This window comes from Littorina saxatilis, linkage group LG9 (genome assembly GCF_037325665.1).
Source record: "Littorina saxatilis isolate snail1 linkage group LG9, US_GU_Lsax_2.0, whole genome shotgun sequence".
Lineage (NCBI taxonomy): Eukaryota > Metazoa > Mollusca > Gastropoda > Littorinimorpha > Littorinidae > Littorina > Littorina saxatilis.
In genome coordinates, this window is record NC_090253.1 from 43,845,086 (window position 1) to 43,868,409 (window position 23,324).

The following is a 23,324-nucleotide window of genomic DNA, read 5'->3' on the forward strand; positions in this document are numbered from 1 at the left end:
GGACATAGATCTACAAACAATATTTTAACAAGATTTATTCAAAATTGACGGTTTTAGAGGAGCTAACTTTACAGCTCGGAGACACCCGGGTAAGTCCTTACCGGAGTTTCATAAATAACACTTAGCGGACTTATCGAGCGGAAGTGGTTTTACAGGCCGGTATATGAGTTGCAGCTGTTTAAAGAATACGGGCCCTGTTCACAATGATTGCTCAATTGCAGTTTTCGGTGTGTAATCTGCAGTGAACGTGGCGATCAACAAAAGTTACAGGCAGATCAGCAAGCACTACTCGCACGGACCATCAGGTAACGCTGCCAACGGCAACACCAGTGGGGACTATGCCACCACTAATTGCATCCACACCAGATTGCAAAGGATTGGCCACACTGGCACTGATTCAGACTACATCGTTTTCCCAACCAACGTGTTCCACTGGTGGGAGGTGGACCTTGGCAGGACGTACCCTGTCTATACCATCACAGTCTGGGCACGCACAGGATGTGAGTTATCACATCAAAACTACATTTACAGTAAATATTGAGGAATTCATAAATGCGTAAACGGCACTCTCATTATTCTATTCTGACTTCGTGCCAAAAGGTGCTCACAGAACAGAAGGCGGCCTTTGTTTGACATTAAAAACGTTTTCAGAAACGTTTGCCTGCTGAAAATTGGTGTGTGTATGCATGAATGTGTGACAATATAGTGGGCATCATTGCGTATGTATGACTTGAACGGTTTTGAAGTTATCTTTGATAAAAGTCAAAAATAACGCCAAAACCGGCCATCTGAAAACGGACATCGTGATACCTCGTGTGTTGAACATGCCACAGCAAAATAACAAGAAGCACGAATGCCCTGCATTTAATTTGATTTAACGCCTTAAACATCGCTTAACAGCCGGGACTAAACTGCAAATCTAATTCTTGACATTTTTTATTTTTGATAACCGAATTTTGATGTGTCGCACGCAAGATGTGTCGTCATCACGGCATCAATTTTTCAATCGCAGATAATTACTAAAACTCGCTTTTAAAAACTATGGATTTGACGTCGACACATCAAGCGATAACGGTGATATCTTTCAAGTAATCCAGCAATGACTGCATAACTTTTAAAAAGCATATCTGAAAACGACCTGAAAATGTCGTCATATCTTGCGTGCGACATAATTTTCGGTAAATAACGGTAATTTTCTCTTAAAAACAAATTGTACATGTAAAATGATCTACTACATCTAGAGAACCACGTGATACATTCATTGTTCAACATTTGGGAAGAAATCACGAACCAGGAACGCGCTATTAACTGTTTAAAGTATGTCGTCAACATTTTGTGATCTTGTGTGCGACATAATCTTGCGTTCAACATAAAATGTCACTACCTTATCGCGTTTAATGGGAAAACTAATTATTTGTTGTCTTAGTTTTATCTTGTTAATTATAAACGTAACAAAAATGAACTTCTAAGATGAATTTGAATTGAGATTAGCGAAAGGGCGGGAACGCAAGTCGACCTTAAAGATACAATGTCCACGCCGCCATTTTGGAGAGTTTTCTGTCGAATTCGGCCGATTTGAAGAGTTTGGGGAATCTAGGGTACCTTAATTAAGACGCACCTGGCCAAGTTTGCTCAATTGAGCACCACAAGTATGCTAAATAATTAAATCAAAATGAGTAAATTGGCATTTCGTCGTAGGTGCTCTCCACTATTTTTTGAAGATTAAAATTGGCCGTCACAAACTGGTTTTCGTCGCCTGTGCTCGCCCGCAGCGCCTGCTGTCATGACAACTGGCAAAAAATGGCGGATGTATCGGAAAGAGCTCGCACATTTCTGAACAAAATTGAGTCAAGGATAAAAAGGAAACCTGTCATGAAACATGAGCGGAAGAGACGGAGACGAGAAACATCAGCAGAGCGTCCCAAGGGTCCCAAGGGTCCACAAGCCGAAAAGTCCCTGTGTACTTGTAAAACATTATGGTCACGCAGAGTGTACTGTAAAGTTTCTTTTTCATTGAAATATTCTAGGTTGACACGACAATCCAACAACACCTTGATGAATGGATCACACACACACACACACACACATACACACACACACACACACACACACACTTTACATTTGACTTCCTGTCCTTTTTATTTTCATGTTATTTTTCTTTCTTAGTAAACATTATGTCAGAATAAGATTTCAAAGTCCAAACACACGATGTTAATGTTCAAATATGAGTGGTGCTTGCACGAGACGCTGCCACAGTATAACAACCGTTATGTACCTCGGGTTCGAAATAGCTGACGATTGCAGTCTGAAAATAGTATCTACGGTACGCACGAACAAGGAAATCGAGTGTGTCCCGGGACCCGCTCTTTTAAAGTTTAGTGCATCCCGGGACCCCCTCGATACATTTTTAGTGCGTGTTTTCAACTTCTAGTGCGTATAGGACGCAGGGACAGTTTCCAAATTATGAACCAGACGTGACCCCGCTGTGACCTTAACATTTGACAAAGTTTAACCAGGAGGTCATTTTTTTTTAAGATTTCATCAAAATTATAAAAGAATGTAAGGTTTTACTGATCTAGCTACTGTGATCGACAAGAAGAAGAAGACTGATCTAGCTATAAAACATGTAAGACAACGACAACTTTCCAGTTTACAAAGAAAATTTGACCTCGCTGTGACCTTGAAATTCAATGTGGTTTAATGTGATCTGCACCAAACCTGGAAGTCACCATACTTTGGTAGTGTGCCAAGTTTTAAAGCCCTAGCTTCAGAAACGTGCGAGATAACCTCAATGCTACGACTCAGTACTGTTTTGAATGATATAACGGACACAATTCTCGTTATTTGTGAAATAATGTGGGTGCATTTGTCTTTTCTTTTCATAATTGGGTTCCGGCATCTGTTGTCTTAACAAAAATCCCAATATCAGTCTTGTTTGTCAACATTTATTTGTTGCCCCCTTTGTCCGCTTTTTGTGCGCACCTTTTGGCACTTAGTATGTATTTATTCTGTCAAACACAATGTAGGCGATTGTATGTTCATTAAGATTCAGTTTTGATCGTCAAAAAAACATCTGCCATTATATAGCGAAACTAACCGTTAAAGGACCCTAACAGGCTATTTTTGGTGTCAAAAACGCGTTTATTTGCGTTTTGGCGTGACTTAGGTTAACCAGACATATGCATGCCGTAGGAAATTGTTTTCTCACCTTCCCTCACAGGGTTTAGTTTATTTCGGAATCGTTTAGGCCATAATCCGACGAATTTCGTGGCTGAAGCGAAGCGTTTTCGCGTTCCGATCTGGCGGCCATTGTATCTCGAACGTCCGCGAGAGTACGGAAGTAGTGAATTCTGGGTAAAATTTTCGATGACGTCAGAACCAGGGGCGGACGAGGGGGGGTGCACAGGGTGCAGGTGCACCCCCCCTCCAGCAAAAAATAAAAAATAAAAAATTGGAAAGCTGATTCTATGACCATTTCTAAGTTCAAATGGCACCAGATGGCACCATTTTGCTTCTTTGGGCCAACACATTTTCCGGGGGGGGGGGGGGCAAACCCCCGGACCCCCCTAGCAAATTCGGGCGCTTCGCGCCCATCACATTCACTTTCGATTCAAAGTGCACCCCCCCTTACAAAGCAACTGATCCGCCCCTGAGAACGGGTATTCATAGAAGCAACTTTAGCTGCTGAACCTTACAGTTTTGAGCCTGGGGAGTTAAAATCAAGGGTCTGCGCGCCCCGTGATTTGTAATCATTTTTTTTACAAATCACGTTAATGATCCCGATATCTTCTTGTCATCCCAATAGTCAAGGCACAAAAACAAATCCCTTGAGTTTTGGGGTAGCGCGACTCCGTTGATTTTGCTTTCTTTCTCCATATCATTACTAGATTGTCCCGTCGCTGGGAAATTCGGATCACTTCCTCCCAGTGAAAAGCTAGCAGCAACAGAGTCGCGATTCCTCAAAGTCAAGGGAGATCTTTGGGATTTTTCTTCCTTTTCTTTATTGTCCCATCGCTGGGAAATTTGGGTCGCTTCCTTCGAGTGAAAAGCTAGAAACAACAGAGTCGCGCTACCCGAAAGTCAGTGAATCTATTAGATTTTTTTCTCCATTTCTTTATTGTCCCATCACATTCCACAACTTGGACACATACCAAAACTTGGACACATGACGATATTACCACGTCTTTGACACATACCACAAATTGGTCAATTACCACAACTTGGACACATACCACATCTTGGACACATACCACAACTTGGACACAGACCACATCTTATACGCATACCACAACTTGGACACATACCATAACTTGGACACATTACAATAGCTTGGACACATACCACAACTTGGACACATACCACAACTTGGACACATACCACATCTTGGACACATACCACAACTTGGACACATACCACTACTTAAACACATACCACAACTTGGACACATTCCACATCCTGGACACATACCACATCTTGGACACATACCACATCTTGAACACATACCACAACTTGGACACATACCACAACTTGGACACATACCACATATTGGACACATACCATAACTTGGACACATTACCACGTCTTGGACACATACCACAACTTGGACACATACCACATCTTGGACACATACCACATCTTAGACACATACCACAACTTGGACACATTCCACATCTTGGACACATTCCACATCTTGGACACATACCACATCTTGAACACATTCCACATCTTGGACACATACCACAACTTGGACACATACCACAACTTGGACACATACCACAACTTGGACATATACCACAACATTGCACATATTGGACACATACCACAACTTGGACACATACCTCAACTTGGACATATACCACAACATTGCACATATTGGACACATACCACAACTTGGACACATACCACAACTTGGACACATTCCACAACTTGGAAATGTCCACAACTTGGACCACAAACGCGACTTTGTTGCTGCTAACTTTTCACTGGGAGGAAGCGATCCGAATTCGCCAGCGATGAAGGAAAATAACGAAATGGAAAAAGAAAGAAAAAGAAATCTAATGGATCCCTTGACTTTGGGGTAGCGCGACTCTGTTACTGCTAGCTTTCCACTGGGAGGAAGCGATCCGAATTTCCCAGCGATGGGACAATAGGCTGAATAAAGATTTTTTTTTAATTTTCTTTTTACAAATCGCGGATTTAGGTTCGACGTAATTTGTACAATATTTTTTTTTACATTTTTTACAAACCACGGGTTAACAGCTCAGTTGGAGGTTTAATTGGTGCCAGTGTGTAGACATACAGGCTGGTGGAGTGGCTTAGGAGCGAGCAGATAGCTGTATCGTTATCAGCGTCTGTTACTGGAGATCGTTCTTACAGCGGCGTCCGAGTTGAGACGGAAGTGTCCCACCTATTTGGGTTGATAATCGGGGATTAATGTAGAATTGTATCCTCTTAGTCAGGTTTGAGGCACAAAGTGTACGAGGAAAAAACATTCTCTCTCAAGGGTGGAAGTAAAATGTCTGCCAGACTCAGCAAATAGATTAGGCAGCCCATGATCACTGTTGTGAGTGTAGTTGAAGTTCTATCGGATTTGTTGTTGGCTATGTTGTTGAAGACGTATAATTATGTTCTCGAATTTAAGTTGATGTTGTTGTTGTCGTCGTCGTAGATGAAATCAAGGTTGTAACGTGTCAAATCAATCGTGTTCCACCTACAGTTTATCAGTGTAAAGCTGTTGTTGTTGACATTGTAGTTGTTCTTGGTTTTCGAGTTGTTGTCAGTGTTATTGTCTTCGTTGTATTTGTTACCCAGTCGGATAGAAACAAATAAAAACTCAAGCCTGAGTCTTTTTTTTTGCAACTCCGAACATTCGGCAGCAGCACACTCTCTCGGCATGATGTCGGGAGCACGCGCGCATCCACAGCTGCAGCAAAGACGCACACCGAGCGTTGCTACTTTCGCTTCTGGCTCCCGCTGTGACGTCACAGCCAAGGGCTTGCCGCCGCGGGGAATTTGAAGTCTCGCGTAGCAGACGAATTTGGTCGCTTTTTGAGCATGCACTTTGTGTAAAATTAGACTGATGCAACACAAAACCTGAGATTTACTGATCGGTTTTAGCATCTGTAGATGCTTACCTATATCATTAAATCAACCCCAACTGCTTTATCTGACCTTAAAAAGAGCCTGTTATGGTCCTTTAAAGAGTTCTGGTTCTTCATTTAATGCTACCTTCTAAAAGGAATGAAATATGATTCAGTAATGATATAGTAGTGCGATGATGTTTCTTTCAAATCAAGCATTGCAAAGGAAAGAGTCACCAAGGATGGAGGTAAAAGTTGTGCGTTTCCAGATCAACCACCAAACACAGGATGTGTGTGTGTGTGTGTGTGTGTGTGTGTGTGTGTGTGTGTGTGTGTGTGTGTGTGTGTGTGTCTGTGTGTGTCTGTGTGCGTCTGTGTGTGCCTGTGTGTGTGTGTGTGTGTGTGTCTGTGTTTGTCTGTGTGTGTCTGTGTGTGTCTGTGTGCGTGTGTGTGTGTGTGTTTGTGTGTGTGTGTTTGTGTGCGTGTGTGTGTATGTGTGTGTGTGTGTGTGTGTGTGTGTGTGTGTGTGTGTGTGTGTGTGTGTGTGTGTGTGATTATGTGTGAGAGAGAGAGAGAGACAGAGAGAGAGAGAGAGACACACAGAGAGAGAGAACTCAGAACTCAGAACTCAGAACTTTATTACATAAGGATAAAGGTTTTAGGCTTAGCCTAATCTTCCAACCTGTCCTTGGAACATATACAAAGAATAATTGTAAACAAAAACAAAGACTGCGCACATACCTCATCAAAGTATTAAACTAATAAAACATCAAAATAATGGTCGAGTATAAACATACAAAATATTGGACTCACAAAGTCATATAAAACAAAACCAAATACAAACAAACGTAAATGTTTTTTACATTTCTTAAAAAAGTACAGCAATGTATTGCCGAACAGGGCCATGTATACAGGCAGCTAAAGTTTCAAGAAGAAGGGGGAGGGGGACGAGGGATTACACATTCAGATTAACTACATATACAATATTTAAAAAACAAACAAACACTTAAGAGCATTGCATACATTATCCGAGTACACAATGGAAACTAAACATCAGGGACAGTTTATAGTGTGATCAAATGTGTGTGCAACTGCCTTTTAAAGGCCTTTAATGATGCGGATCGTTTGATTTCTATTGGCAAAGAATTCCACAGAGATGATCCTGAAAAAGCTAAGCTGGATTTATAAAGATCTATACGAGGAATTGGAGGAAGTAAATTTTGAGACCCATACCTCTTCGTAACATGTGTAAAATAGGATTGCACATAACTGGGCACATCACCATGAACTAATTTATACATAAAGACAGCCTTATTGTATGCAAGGTGGGTTTTTAGGGGAAGGAAATTAAGGCTGTTTAACTTCATTTCTGTAGACATGTGCGATTCATACATGATAAGTTTTGCAGCACGACGGTACAAAGAATTGAGTTTCAATAAGTGAACATCACTGCAGCCATCCCACAATGTCGAAGCAAAATTAATATGAGGCATTATGTGAGCATGAACGAACATTTTTAATGTTTCAGACTTCGCATAATGTTTGAGTTTTGACAACAAATACAAATTCCTTGATAACACTTTGCAGAGGTTGCTTATGTGTGTTTGCCATTTCATTTCTTCATCGACAGTTACACCAAGTATGCGATGTTCTTTAACTTGCTGTATTTGAGTTGTACCTAAGGACAGTTGTAATTTAAGAGGACTTATCTGATGCTTTTGTCTTGTGGTAATAACAATGCTTTTAGTTTTTTCTGGGTGCAGTATCATGGCATTTGATGTGCACCATTTCGCAACTTCGTCCAAAGTGTTCTTCAGGGAAGAATTTACTGATTCCAACGAGGTGTTACTGGTATGAATAGACGAATCGTCTGCAAAAAACTCGCATTTGACTTTATCATCCGATACATGTAAAGGCAAATCATTAACGTAAATACAAAAGAGAATAGGTCCCAATACAGACCCTTGAGGGACGCCATGTTTTACTAGTGCAGTAGACGAATTCTGGCATTGTAGAGTGACATATTGTGTCCGGTCAGCAAGATACGATTTAAAGAAGTCACAGACCGAATCGTTTCTCAAATAATAGTGTAATTTTTTCAACAATATGGAATGATCGACTAAGTCAAATGCTTTCTTAAAATCCAAAAACAATGCTCCTGTAACTTCAGACTTGTTCATTGCTGACAGCCAAGCTTCACAGAGAGACGTAAGAGCTGTGTGGCAAGAATGCTTGGACCGAAAACCGGATTGAAACTGATGGAACAAATTTTGTTCTTCTATGTAAGCAAGAAGATGCTTGTGCACATGCCGTTCTAATGGTTTTGACAAAACAGGCAGCAAAGAAATGGGTCTAAAATTACTTGGGTCTGAGAGATCTTTACATTTGGGAAGGGGTATGACTTTGGCGCTTTTCAATTTAGACGGAAAAAAGTTCTGCTCAATACTAAGGTTATATACGAACGTGAGCGAATCCACAATATACGGTAGAGAAAGCTTCAATAACTTCACGGGTATTTTATCAGGACCCATGGACTTTTTATTCTCCAGGTTTTCAATAAATGTTCCGACCTCATGAACTGCAATCGGAGGAATGATAAACGCTTCATTGTTTATTCTGTTCCGCTGACAGTATTCGTCCAATTTTTCAAAACAGTTATCTGTACCCGGAGAATATGTTTCTGCCACAGAAGCCTTCAATTTATCCGCTAAAGATATAAAATGATTATTAAATTCTTCCGCAGATAGTTTTGTTAGATTAGCAGTTGACTTTTTCTTAGATTTATCAAGGATTTCATTTACTGCCCGCCAAATTGTTGCAGTATCTTTCTTATCGGAAATCAATTTATCAAAGTAACCGGTTTTTGATTGTCTCACTCGGTTTAACACCTCATTCCTCTGCTGTTTATATTCGTCTGTCATCTTATTTTCCTTGAAATAATCTCTCAGTGCCATCGCCTCTATAATATCTGATGTTAACCAAGGTGGAAGTCTGGCATGTTTTACTCTATGCTGACGCAGGGGCACGTGCTTATCTATAATTGTGCTTAAAATGCTATACAAGTGATTAAAAGCATCATCTGCAAGACTGAAATCAAAAACGCTCTGAAATGGAGCTTCACTAAGATCACGAAAAAATGCAGACTCATCAAAATGTCTAAAACTTCTGTATTCTATGGTCGTGTGGCCTTTTGGTCCTGATTTAGGCAAGCGCATAGAGACCGAACAAAAAATAGGCCTATGATCGCTGATACTGGAATTGGACACATACACATTTGAAACAATCTTCTTATTATCAGTATATATGTGATCAATAAGAGTTGCAGTTGTGTCTGTTATTCTTGTTGGGTTCAGAACCAGTTGATGAAGACCTAATAAAGTTGTTGTTGAATTCCATACTGTTTGAGGCTTATTCAAATTAATATTAAAATCTCCAAGCAATAAAATATCTTTATTGCGTGATTTGACTTTATCCATCATCTGAATGAAATATTCTGACCAAATCGACGTTTCGGCAGGGTTACGATATATATAACCTATGAGTAGAGGCGAGGTTTTACAGTTTTTTACTTCAATCCAAATGCACTCAATATTGTCGTCCTCTAAATCAGTTCTTCGTGTTGCACATTCAGAAATTGATTCATGAATATAGACTGCAATGCCTGTCTGATTCTTCCTTGCGCTGTCGCGTCGCAAAACAGAGTATTGGGAAATGTAAATCAAGTTATCGGCAATTCTCGAGTCGAGCCGTGTTTCGCTCATCCCAAAAACATGAACTGGCTGTGAGCCTTGGTTTAGCAGCACGCATATATCAGGCACTTTGTTAACGAGATGATAGACATTAAGATGTCCAACCTGGAGAGTGTGTTTTGACACGTTTGAATTCATAATAATTATAATAAACAAAATTATTATCAACAACCAAAAATCTGAGAACAAATTAAACAGAGATTACATCAATGAACAAACACGGAGAAAAAATAATGCACAAAAGAGCAAAAAGTGAAACAAACAAGTTACAATTTCAGTAACTGTCTAACTTAACGGAAAAGTCAAGTGAGAAGTAGTAAATCGGAATTTAAAAAAAAAAATCTGCGAAATGTTATAAGCGTTCGATGCACAGCAATTATAAATGTACCTGCCAGCACTGCACTCATACACACACAGAATATGATAAAATAAAATTAAACAGTTCGAACAGGGATGAACGATACGCTAAATTAAATCCCCACAACGCTAACACGATTTCACTTTCTTTAAGCAGAGGCATTCATAGTCTCTCCGCAAACGGGTTTGAATCAAAGATTAACACACACAAGGAAGAAACACACGCGTGTTTGGATGCAGATGTTTTCACAGTGTTTAAAGCAGCAGAATACTTGGGGGGTCGTGGACAAAATTAACACAATGTCTGGAGGTGTTGAACGACATAGTTAATAGTTATGAAATCACATCCGCGAAATCACACTCGTTTAGGTACACTCATTAGTGTACTTACCGTTACATGAGTTTAGACACCGCAATTGATAAAATACACACTCACACATACACACATACACTCACGCTCTACTGTGTGCTTAAAGTAGCCTTTTGAAACTACTTAGTAGGATGCTTGGTGCATCCCGGGGGGCCACTGCCCATAAAAGGACGGCTGGGTGTGTGCGTGCATAAAGGGGCTGAGTTGATACTGCCTGAAGGCGTTCATCCAAGGTGGGTAATACATTGTAGGATATTGATGTTCCCCACGTGGAGACAAGGGGAGACTGGGATGGCTGATGTGCTGTTGAGTAAACGGTTGGTGGGCCGGTGGCGGTAGTAGTGATGGTTGATGAGACTGTTGCTGCTGCTGCTGCTGTAGTGGTGGTTGATGAGACTGTTGATGCTGCTGCTGCTGCAGCCGAGGGAGAAGCAACGGCTCTTGCTGCTGCAGCAACAGCTGCGGGTGCGGCGGCTGTTTCTGCCACTGTTGCTGCTGCTGTTGTTGCGGCTGTTGCTGCTGCTGCCGATGTTGCTCATGCGGCGGCTGTTGTTGCTGCTGTTGCTGCCGCTGTTGCTGGTGCGGCGGCTGTTGCTGTTGTGGCAGCTGCTGCTGCTGTTGATGAGGTGGCCATTGCTGTTGTTGGTGAGGTGACTGTTGCTGCTGCTTCTTTTGCAGTGGTTGATGTGATATGGGCGGAGGCGCTCCGCCTTTAACGACGTCCGCAAACGAAGCTCTGCCTAGTCGCTTCTCAAAAACGATGGCTTTGATGTCCTTTACGAGTAAAGACAGGCCCCTTGCAGAGTAGTGGACCTTGTCTTGCAATATGTCTGGGTCAGTTTGACCGTCACTGTCAATGCGCCAGATATCCGACAGTGCCAAGAACTGCACCTTTACACCATCACATAGCGACGCGAGCTTAGTGTTAACTTGCAGAATCTGCCGTGTAACTTTGCGCTGAGCCTGTGGAGGGATGGCTGCGACAAAGATGACCGCATTAGGGAAGCGTAGTGATGTTTCAGATAATAGCGTCTCATAGTTGCTTTGAATTTCACTCGCGTTTTGTATGCCGTCATTCGTGCCAACATGCAGAACAATCTTCCTAATGTCAGGAAAAGTGTTGCTGCTGGCAATGACGGTGGTGAGTTGAGGGGTGGTAATCCCACTTAAGGTTCTAACCTCTGTTTGTCCTGACCTATCAAGCCGTCTCTTGGACACGCGTCTAAGGTTGGAATCTCCAATAAGCAGACACGTGCAGGAGGTTGGGAGGCGGAGAGTTGTCTGCCTCTGAGTGTCTGTCGTCTCGGCTGATTTGGTAGTCCGCGGGCGGACCATGGAGGACGGGGATGACTGACTGCTACAAGCTTGGGGCTCATGCTCGGCAATGAGTGACGTTTCAATCGAGTGATGGGCGTAGCGGCCGTAGTTCGTGGTCACGCTAATTGGCTGAGCATGAGTGACTTTGCCTTGAGATGACTGTTGCAGGGGTGGGGCTTCGGGAGACGGTGAGCGCTGGACAGTCTTGTTCTCTTTCTGCAGGTCTTTCACCTTGCTCTCTAGAGCCTGACAGCGCTTTTTTAAGCCCTCATTGTCTCTGGAAAGAGTTGTGAGTCGCTCGCTTAAGTCCTTCACCTCTCTGTCACGCCCACCCTCATTTGCCTTAATCTTTCTGTCCGTTTGGACCTTGAGATCTCTTAGTTCAGAGGCCAATTTCTCAACCATGGCACGGAGCATGTCGGGTACACAAGTGTCTGCACTATCGGTGGAAGCGTCATCAATGGCAGAAGTAGCGGCATGTTTGTTGTCGATGCTTGGGGCGCTGTTGTTGATTGAGACATTATGATTACCCCCCACAGCAACAGTGGAGGTGTCTTCAGTAGCAGCAGCGACAGTGCTGTGGTCGCTCGAGACGATGATGTCACCGCCACCTTCAGTAGCAGCAGCGACAGTGCTGTGGTCGCTCGAGACGACGATGTCACCGCCACCTTCAGTAGCAGCAGCGACAGTGCTGTGGTCGCTCGAGACGATGATGTCACCGCCACCTTCAGTAGCAGCAGCGACAGTGCTGTGGTCGCTCGAGACGATGATGTCACCGCCACCTTCAGGCGCAGCTGCGACAGTGTTGTCGTCCCTCGAGACGATGATGTCATCGCCACCTTCAGTACAAGCAGCGACAATGTTGTTGTCCCTCGAGACGATGATGTCACCGCCACCTTCAGTAGCAGCAGCGACAGTGTTGTCGTCCCTCGAGACGATGATGTCATCGCCACCTTCAGTAGCAGCAGCGACAGTGCTGTGGTCGCTCGAGGCGATGATGTCACCGCCACCTCTAGTAGCAGCAGCGACAGTGCTGTGGTCGCTCGAGACGATGATGTCACCGCCACCTTCAGCAGCAGCGGCGACAGTGCTGTGGTCGCTCGAGATGATGATGTCACCGCCACCTTCAGTAGCAGCAGCGACAGTGCTGTGGTCGCTCGAGACGATGATGTCGCCGCCACCTTCAGTAGCAGCAGCGACAGTGTTGTCGTCCCTCGAGACGATGTCACCGCCACCTTCAGTAGCAGCAGCGACAGTGCTGTCGTCGCTTGAGACGCCGCTGATGTTCGAGTCATCACCACCTTCAGTAACAGCAGCGACAGTGCTGTCGTCGCTTGAGACGCTGATGTCCGAGTCATCGCCACCTTCAGTAGCAGCAGCGACAGCGCTGGGAGCATTGACAGCAGTAGGGGGCGTGTCCAGAGGTACGGTGCTGTACACGGCGTGTGACGCACTGCCAGACATGTTGGTTAGGTCCATCAGCCCGTGTACCACTCCCTGCAAGCGTTGAAAATCATCTCTCACCCAGTCCTGGCACAGCTTGCCTTGGACCAAAAACATGTTGGTCTTAGGATAGAAATGCATGGTCAGCAGTTTCTTGCTCGCATGGTGCAGACGAACAGTGGTTTGGTCCAGCTGCGCTGGGGTGGGGGTGATGACGATAGATGACGCCGAGTAGTCATCTTCACAGTCAATAATTTCAACATGTCCGCTCTTGCGTTTGTAATCTGTCCATTTTGTGGAGTAACCTCGGGAAGGCAAGTCAATCGCGTATCTGTATCGGATGACTGCCCTCCATGTCGGGAAGCAACAGGGTTTACATGTGAAAGTTACTTCATTGTGATCCTTTTTGTGTTCAATAAATTCCAAAGATCTTTGTAGTTTTGAACGAGTAATTATAGACATGTTTTTAGTTGTATTTTGTCACGAACGACCCCATCAGAGTTTGACATCATTACATTATATGAAATCAAGCCAAGTGTATGTAACTTGTTATTCTCGTTATAATCTCCATCATGACTGGTCACCGGATACAAGTCTGTTGAAGTACAGTCACAGACGAGCCGCGTGATGTTATTGTTAGCACATCTTGAACAATGTCCAGTGCGCGAATACACACTTGTTAAAAGATTCCAAGCAACAGTGAGATTTCAAACAGTACAAATACAGTTGTGACTTTCCACAGGACTGCAGGAACATTCCTATCTCTGGCACTCCCAGGCTACAGCTACAAGATAACAGTGCCAGCCAGTGATTAATGACATGTGTTGTCCAGGGCGCGAATACTCACACAAAAGAACAAAGAAATACGTTTGTATCTTCGCAGAAAAATGAATCCACAAGTATATCTTTCATATGAAGAACATATGCACTGTTATATCCTTGCACAGCAATTTTTGGAACTTAAAGCACAGTTGAACTAGGTAAATTCCATCGAAATCCGCAGCTCTCGCAGGGCACGTCCGTACCCTTCGAGAGAGAGAGAGAGAGAGAGAGAGAGAGAGAGAGAGAGAGAAAGAGAAAGAGAGAGAGAGAACTCTAACGAACGATTTGTTTTGTTTCGCCACACACAGTTTTGTACCGTCTATATCCATTCATCATCACCGTGGATGACCAGCTGTGTGTGAATGTGACGTCACCATCAATCACAAGAAAGAACTCCGTGACCTGTTCTTCAGTTCTTTACGGGCAGGTGGTACGTCTTACTTTCAGAAGGACCGACCAGCCCCTGAACCTGTGTGAATTTCAGATATTTGGTATGATGGTCTTAACTTTTTGTGTAAGATAATCTGTACTGATAACTGGACAGTGGATTTATATAACAACACAGCGTAACAAAATAACACGTATTGTTGTTTTCCTGAAAACAACAACATAATTAAGTAAAGGAGAGAGAGAGAGAGAGAGCACGTATAGTGTTGTGTTGTGTGTATATGTTACAGTTAATCTGTGAAACCAGGGAATACGTGTATTAACTAGGTAATTAACTGACGGACGACCATATATAGGGCGACCATTGTAAAAAGGGGTGTTATGGCTACAAGTGCTATATCCGTTGTTTTATAAGCAATATTAAGTAAATTTCGTAATTACATTTGCTAGGTGACCTTCACCCAACAGTCATGAATTGACAATGAAAATCAGTGAAGATTAAGATATAGGTGTTTTACCTCATCGCCTTAATGATGATACTATGTTTACACTCAGTTAACAAAATATTTGTATACGTATCGTGATTGCCTAAAGATCCTTTTGTGCAAAGGTCGGCCAAAGTATCAAAATAACTTATTCAATTTTGTGCTCAAACGATAAATCCCAACCTAATGCGATTTACAAGCAAGATACTTTAGGCACTGTCTTCTCGATAGCGCATGGGATCAATGTTCTCAGTCCAATGGAATGAGCGCTTTTGCTGCTAGCCCTGCTTACCTCCCCTGGCGCGAGCGCGACAGGACACTGGTGAAAAATTGCTTCTTTGCGATGTGTAAATCAGTACTTTTCTATTTTATTCTGCAGCTTAGGTAACTGCGCATATTCTTCATTGTTTTCTAAATTTGTGGTGTCGAGGTATGTCCGAATCATATGCTACCCATCTTTTACACATGGCGCAGTTACATAAGCTGCAGAAATTAAATAGAAAAGTACCGATTTACACATCGCAAAGAAGCGAGTTTTCACCCGTGTCCTGTCGCGCTCGCGCCAGGGAGGTAAGACGCTTCTCTCCCTTGGGCCAAGGGAGGTGCCCAATGCTAGCAGCAAAACCGCTCATTGGAGAAAATGCGCCAAAACCTAGGGCAACCGATTTTCGGTCGTCCTAAATCGAAAGTGTTGTACAATGGAGGCTTTGGGGCGACGTTTGGTCGACCTAAGTAGGCTTTGAGATGTATATGTATATGTGTGTGTGTTTGTGTGTGTGTATGTGTGTGTGTGTGTGTGTGTGATTGTGTGTGTGTGTGTGTGTGTGTGATTGTGAGTGCGTGTGTGTGTGTATGTGTGATTGTGAGTGTGTGTGTGTGTGTGTATGTGTGTGTGTGTGTGTGTGTGTGTGTACAGTGCCCAGTGGTGTCAGCCAGTGTCCAGCAGGTCATCACGGAGCACAGTGTGGACAGACCTGTAGCGACAACTGTGGCAGGGGACCTGGCAAAAACTTCTGTTATCAGGACACTGGCGTTTGTTACGATGGTAAGCAGCACACTGAACCTTTGAGAAATGTCTAGGAAGAAGAACATACTTGAAAGAATGTACGAAACATCTTCCACAGACATTCATCCAAACACAAAGTCAGACATACACAGTCGCATTGGCAGACACACTTTTCTTACACCTCACCGTTGACAAATCATGAACTAATAAAATATTGAGCAGTTTAACAATAATAGAATACAATGAATAGTTCATGAGTGTTTGTACAATTACGATATTTACCAGATCGAACCGGCCTGCGTTAATCCAAATAACTAAGCTTACTTATTTTGAACATATCTTGCAGGTTGCGTGGGGAATTTTGCTGGTGACTTTTGCAAAGGTAAGCCTAAACAAGACTGTCGTGATCCACAACCTTGATGTTCCCTTTCCTTACAGTCTAAAGACTCTGTAGTCATTAATTTATGATAAGGTTAATCATAGGTCATAAACAAAGATGCCAAACTTTTATATCTAAAGATTCTGGATCGTGTACATGTGAGGAAAGTATATACTTAAGGCAGGACAGGACACCACAACACATGATTTTGACTTTTAAAATGCAGATTCTAAAACATTAAAGATATAATGTCCACGCCGCCATTTTGGAGAGGTTTTTTTTTTCGAATTCGGCCGATTTGAAGAATTTGGGGAATCTAGTGTACTTTAATTTGGACGCACCTGGCCCGGTTTGCTCAATAAAGCACCACAAGTATGCTAAATAATTAATTCAAAATGAGTAAATTGGCGACTGCTCTCTACCATTTGAAGATTAAAATTGGCCGTCACAGACTGGTTTTCGTCGCGAGCGTGCCGTTTTCATGACGACTCAAAACAATGGCGGATGGGATCATATGGCCGCTTAGTGAGAACAAGCCCACACGTTTCTGTAAGAAATCGACTCAAGGTGGTTCAGAAAGCAGCAGACTGACTGGGAACGACACAGAATCACGAGAAAGTCATGCTCGACGCACAAAATGCAAAGTTATCAACAGCAAGCAGTCGGAAAGTTGGATTCAACTGCATGAGTGTTACCGTCGTGTGCACGGACTACCCACGACGCAGCTCTCCTGTTGCCGGGATTTGTAAGTAAAGCAAGTGTTGTCGTGTAGACTTTGGACAGACCTAGACAAATGTTGCTGCCGTTTTGTCTGTGTGTGTGCTGGTGTGTTGTGCGAATGAAGCATCCATCAAGCGAGCGCACGAACGTGTATTGTGCAGGATCGATTGTGTCCAGTTTTGGTTTGAACACGGACACGCCACGGTGTGTGTGTGTCTGTGCACTGCACAGGAGCTTGTATCAAAGTGCCGGTCGATCATTATTTACTCCTTCATCCCTACAGTCTCCTTACAACTACATACTACGCATTCGCTAGTGAATAGTAGTAGCCTAGTAAGGGTGTACATACAGGAGTAAATAATGATCAACTGGCGGTTGGGTACAAGCTCCTGTGGTGCACTGTATAGGAGACAGAGACTGACAAACAGACAGAGTAGGTAATCCCCCTAAAAAATGTTTTGAGATGGAAAAAGTAGGGTCAGTCAGCACAGTCTTTGGATGTATTGCAACAGAAAATGTTATTTATAACTGACATTTTATATTGTCAGCGGTAGGAGTTTTTCTGTGCCTAAAGTTTTTAATGTTGTGATTTTGCAGGAAGAACTATGATTGAAGCTTATTGTAAAGCTTTGTGAAAGGGTAACTTTTTAACGAAGAACACATTCTTGCTCGGTGTTCATTGAAGCAAACACTAAATGCGGCAGAATCTCATTCATCCTTTCTTTTTTAACTGCCATTTTCAAGTGTTGCTGTGCATGTTGAAAGCTTCATGCTCATAACTGATGTTGCTGTAGAACTGTATGTAATTGGCCAGCCTTTGGTTTACACTTAGTGGTTTATATGTTGCTATAATTACTAAAACAATTTTTTTTAAATTTTCAGGGACAAAGCATCCGGACATCAAACATTCTTGCAATGTGTGGCAATAATGGTTTAAAATATTTCGGACAGAAAGATCATCAAGGTGAGTTTAAATGTTCATAATTCTGATGTAAGTCAAGCTTATCTTTTATCTTGAGTAACTATCTCTGTCATGTCTCTCTCAGGCTGCGCGACCGACAGAAAAGTTGCCAGGAACCGATTCCTTGAGTGTGCCCAATTGTTCCCCATTTCTGGTTCACTTGAACTGCAGGCAATTTTGTTGAGTGATTAAAAGTTATGGATTCTTTAAAAAGGTGTACGTTTGAGGATAAGGCACTGTCAAAGTTTTGAAACAGTATTTTTCTTCTTCATGGTTATAAAAAAAACTGCAGCACCTGTGTTCAATTTCTGAAGATGCATTATTACTACAGTGGCACCCCCCTTTTAAGACCTCAAACAATCTGAGAAAATCGAGTCTAAAAAAGGAACGAGTCTTAAAATGGGGGTAATTTTACAGAGGTTATGAACAGAAAATGTGAGAAAACAAGGTCTTAAAAAGAAGGGAGTTTTAAATTGGGGGGTCATAGAAGAGAGGTTCCACTGCATTATACATGCCATGGAAATCATGATGATTTTACAGATAAATACAATGACAATTAAAAGCAATTTGCAGCCCAGTGTCTTATTATCTGATTATATTCTGTCTATTTTTATCATTGCATCTTTGCTACAGAAATTCATGGTTACATCTTGACCAAAAGTCAATTATTATCAATAAACCAAACAACATGCGCACACAAAAACATACTCAATTGTCAAGAACGGTGTCTATTTTATTCCATGTAGATCTCAAATCCACAGGCACACATCCTCTCTGCACAGTTCAAAGGTGCTACACATGAAACTATTCTTGGAATTCGAGCACTTTTCAACACCTGTATATTTGTTCTGCACAAGTTTTACTAGACCTGTGTATTCAACGCATTAATCAATATACTTTCAGGACTCTTCCCCAGACTTTATTGCTCATGTCAGCTGTTTCCATGCACAAATAGTCACCCTGTATGTATCTTTCGCTTGATATGCAAGTGTCTAAACAGAAAGAAACAAGTCGCGTAAGGCGAAAATACAACATTTAGTCAAGTAGCAGCATGAAACTGAACGCAATGCAATTTTTCAGCAAGACCGTATACTCGTAGCATCGTCAGTCCACCGCTCATGGCAAAGGCAGTGAAATTGACAAGAAGAGCGGGGTAGTAGTTGTGCTGAGAAGGATAGCACGCTTTTCTGTACCTCTCTTCGTTTTAACTTTCTGAGCGTGTTTTTAATCCAAACATATCATATCTATATGTTTTTGGAATCAGGAACCGACAAGGAATAAGATGAAAGTGTTTTTAAATTGATTTCGAAAATTTAATTTTGATAATGATTTTTTTATTTTTAATTTTCAGAGCTTGTTTTTAATCCAAATATAACATATTTATATGTTTTTGGAATCAGAAAATGATGGAGAATAAGATGAACGTAAATTTGGATCGTTTTATAAAAAAAAATTTTTTTTACAATTTTCAGATTTTTAATGACCAAAGTCATAAATTAATTTTTAAGCCACCAAGCTGAAATGCAATACCGAAGTCCGGGCTTTGTCGAAGATTACTTTACCAAAATTTCAACCAATTTGGTTGAAAAATGAGAGCGTGACAGTGCCGCCTCAACTTTCACGAAAAGCCGGATATGACGTCATCAAAGACATTTATCAAAAAAATGAAAAACATGTCTGGGGATATCATACCCAGGAACTCTCATGTCAAATTTCATAAAGATCGGTCCAGTAGTTAAGTCTGAATCGCTCTACACACACACACACACACACAGACAGACGCACACACACACACACACACACACACACACACACACATACACCACGACCCTCGTCTCGATTCCCCCCTCTACGTTAAAACATTTAGTCAAAACTTGACTAAATGTAAAAACACTAAAAACCAAACACAAACATTCATTCAGTAAAAGTGAATGTACACACATCCTAAAAAACACGAAATGAATAGTCATTCTGTCAGTAATTGATACTAATCCAAGCCATTGATGTGACGAAGACAGGGGTAAGTTTTTTTTAGAAAGCTAAAATCTTATAGAGGGGGAAATGGTGTTATCAAACACTGGTCGTTTCACATGCTCCCTGTAAATCACTGAAAGCAGACCTCTTCAACTTCAGAAGAACCTCCCTCGTCTTCTTTTTGAGGGGCTATCCAGAGATACTCCAGTGCCGAGAGTATAAAATAAATAAATATAGCTGTCTGTCAGCGTTCTCTAGAATGAAAATGTCTCTACAAGGTGCAGAACTGTGCACATAATAAACAAGTCGCGTAAGGCGAAATTACTACTGTACATTTAGTCAAGCTGTGGAACTTACAGAATGAAACTGAACGCACTGCATTTTTTCACAATATGACCGTAGTCCGCCGCTTGTGCAAAACTCACTGAAACTGACGAGCCTGTTTAGCGCGGTTGTGGTTTCGCTGTGCTGCATAGCACGCTTTTCTGTACCTCTCTTCGTTTTAACTTTCTGAGCGTGTTTTTAATCCAAACATATCATATCTATATGTTTTTGGAATCAGGAACCGACAAGGAATAAGATGAAATTGTTTTTAAATCGATTTCGGAAATTTAATTTTAATCATAATTTTTAATTTTAAGAGCTTGTTTTTAATCCGAATATAACATATTTATATGTTTTTGGAATCAGACAATTATGAAGAACAAGATGAACGTAAATTTGGATCGTTTTTATAAAACAACAATTTTAATTAAGTAGAAGTGCAACGCCAAGGCACTGCATTCCCCAGCGAAAGACAAACCTCTCTCTCTCTCTCTCTCTCTCTCTCAAACACACACACACACACACACACACGAACACACACACACACGCACACACCCCAAGTTACACACGTACACACTCACTCACACGCACTCACTAACTCTCTCACACACATTTCATACACACAAAACACACCCCCATACGCACATATAGACAGACGGACATACACACCTTTACAAACAAACACACATACACACACACATAGGCATTGACGCACACGCACATACACCCACCCATCCTCTCTCTCTCTCTCTCTCTCTCTCTCTCTCTCTCTTATACAAACACACACACACACACACACACATGTACTTACGCACGCATGCACGCACGCACTCACACACACACCCACACACACACACACACACATTGACTCACACAAATCTCATACACACAAAACACACTCATACGCACATAGACCAGCACGGTTGGCCTGGTGGTAAGGCGTCCGCCCCGTGATCGGGAGGTCGTGGGTTCGAACCCCGGCCGGGTCATACCTAAGACTTTAAAATTGGCAATCTAGTGGCTGCTCCGCCTTGCGTCTGGCATTATGGGGTTAGTGCTAGGACTGGTTGGTCCGGTGTCAGAATAATGTGACTGGGTGAGACCACAGGCTAGTCTTTCTATGTAAGTAGTGGTCCAGTGAACGATACCTTCGCCTGTGGTGAGACATGAAGCCTGTGCTGCGACTTCTGTCTTGTGCGTTAAAGAAACAAACAAACTTCTGTCTTGTGTGTGGCGCACGTTATATGTCAAAGCAGCACCGCCCTGATATGGCCCTTCGTGGTCTGCTGGGCGTTAAGCAAACAAACAAACAGATACGCACATAGACAGACGGACACACACACCTTTACAAACAAACACATATACACACTCATATTCCTATCTTATCACTCTGCTCCTGTTTTGGTTTTTTTCACATACATTTTCCCTACTTTTTATATTTAGTCAAGTTTTGACTAAATATTTTAACATCGAGGGGGAATCGAAACGAGGGTCGTGGTGTATGTGCGTGCGTGCGTGTGTGTGTGTGTGTAGAGCGATTCAGACTAAACTACTGGACCGATCTTTATGAAATTTGACATGAGAGTTCCTGGGTATGAAATCCCCATACGTTTTTTTCATTTTTTTGATAAATGTCTTTGATGACGTCATATCCGGCTTTTCGTGAAAGTTGAGGCAGCACTGTCACGCCCTCATTTTTCAACCAAATTGGTTGAAATTTTGGTCAAGTAATCTTCGACGAAGCCCGGGGTTCGGTATTGCATTTCAGCTTGGTGGCTTAAAAATTAATTAATGACTTCGGTCATTAAAAATCTGAAAATTGTAAAAAAGAATACAAATTTATAAAGCGATCCAAATTTACGTTTATCTTATTTTCCATCATTTGCTGATTCCAAAAACATATAAATATGTTATATTCGGATTAAAAACAAGCTCTGAAAATTAAATATATAAAAATTATTATCAAAATTAAATTTTCCAAATCAATTTAAAAACACTTTCATCTTATTCCTTGTCGGTTCCTGATTCCAAAAACATATAGATATGATATGTTTGGATTAAAAACACGCTCAGAAAGTTAAAACGAAGAGAGGTACAGAAAAGCGTGCTATGCAGCATAGCGTAACCACTACCCCGCTCTTCTTGTCAATTTCACTGCCTATGCCGTGAGCGGTGGACTACGAGTATACGGTCTTGCTGCGTTGCATTGCGTTCAGTTTCATTCTGTGAGTTCGACAGCTACTTGACTAAATATTGTATTTTCGCCTTACGCGACTTGTTTGACGGGTTTCTGGACAGCAAACTCTAAAACAAATTCTTTTCATCACTAAAGCGATCTTTGGAATTGACTGACGTAGTCATCAACTTACGTCACGTATTCGTCGTCATCACTTTGCATACCTTATGGTCTCGGTATTTCGTTGGCCTTCATATTTCCTACTTGTAAAATGACCCTCAAAGCTAACCGAGACTAGTTGAGGTTGTATCAATGCGCCTCGCCAGCAGGTGGTTTATGGCTTTTTTTAGCGAATGATTATCGACAATTCATTCCTGTATCTGAGCAGTTTGTTTTGAAGATTTTTAAGAACACAGTGCCAAAGTCTTGTGAGCTAGACCCCATCCCCACCAACTTGTTTTATGAAAACCTTGACCTTTTTCTTCCCATCATAACCAACATAATCAACTCTTCTCTCACTTCTGGCACTGTGCCAATGGACTTGAAAACTGCAGTAGTTAAACCTTTGATCAAGAAACCATCTCTGGATAAAAATCAGTTGAAAAACTATAGGCCTGTTTCCAACTTGCCATTCATTTCTAAAATTCTGGAAAAAGTAGTGCTTAGTCAGCTTCTCTCCCACCTTGAAACCAACAACCTCTGCAATCCTCTTCAGTCAGCGTATAGGGCTGGCCACAGCACCGAGACTGTTTTGCTTCGTGTTGTGAATGACAT

The 23,324-nt window shown here is 42.0% G+C and overlaps 1 protein-coding gene across 2 annotated transcripts in view; it reads left to right on the forward strand.

Moving 5' to 3' along the window:
* The window catches only part of LOC138976189 (scavenger receptor class F member 1-like), a 74,153-nt gene that overhangs the window by 35,278 nt on the left and 15,551 nt on the right, over window positions 1-23,324 (forward strand). For both annotated transcript variants that reach the window (XM_070349034.1, XM_070349035.1), the window contains exons 2-5: window positions 243-500; window positions 14,447-14,629; window positions 15,927-16,055; window positions 16,363-16,398. In XM_070349034.1, the coding sequence (XP_070205135.1) occupies window positions 243-500; window positions 14,447-14,629; window positions 15,927-16,055; window positions 16,363-16,398 (606 nt within the window). The remainder of the gene's footprint in view (window positions 1-242; window positions 501-14,446; window positions 14,630-15,926; window positions 16,056-16,362; window positions 16,399-23,324) is intronic.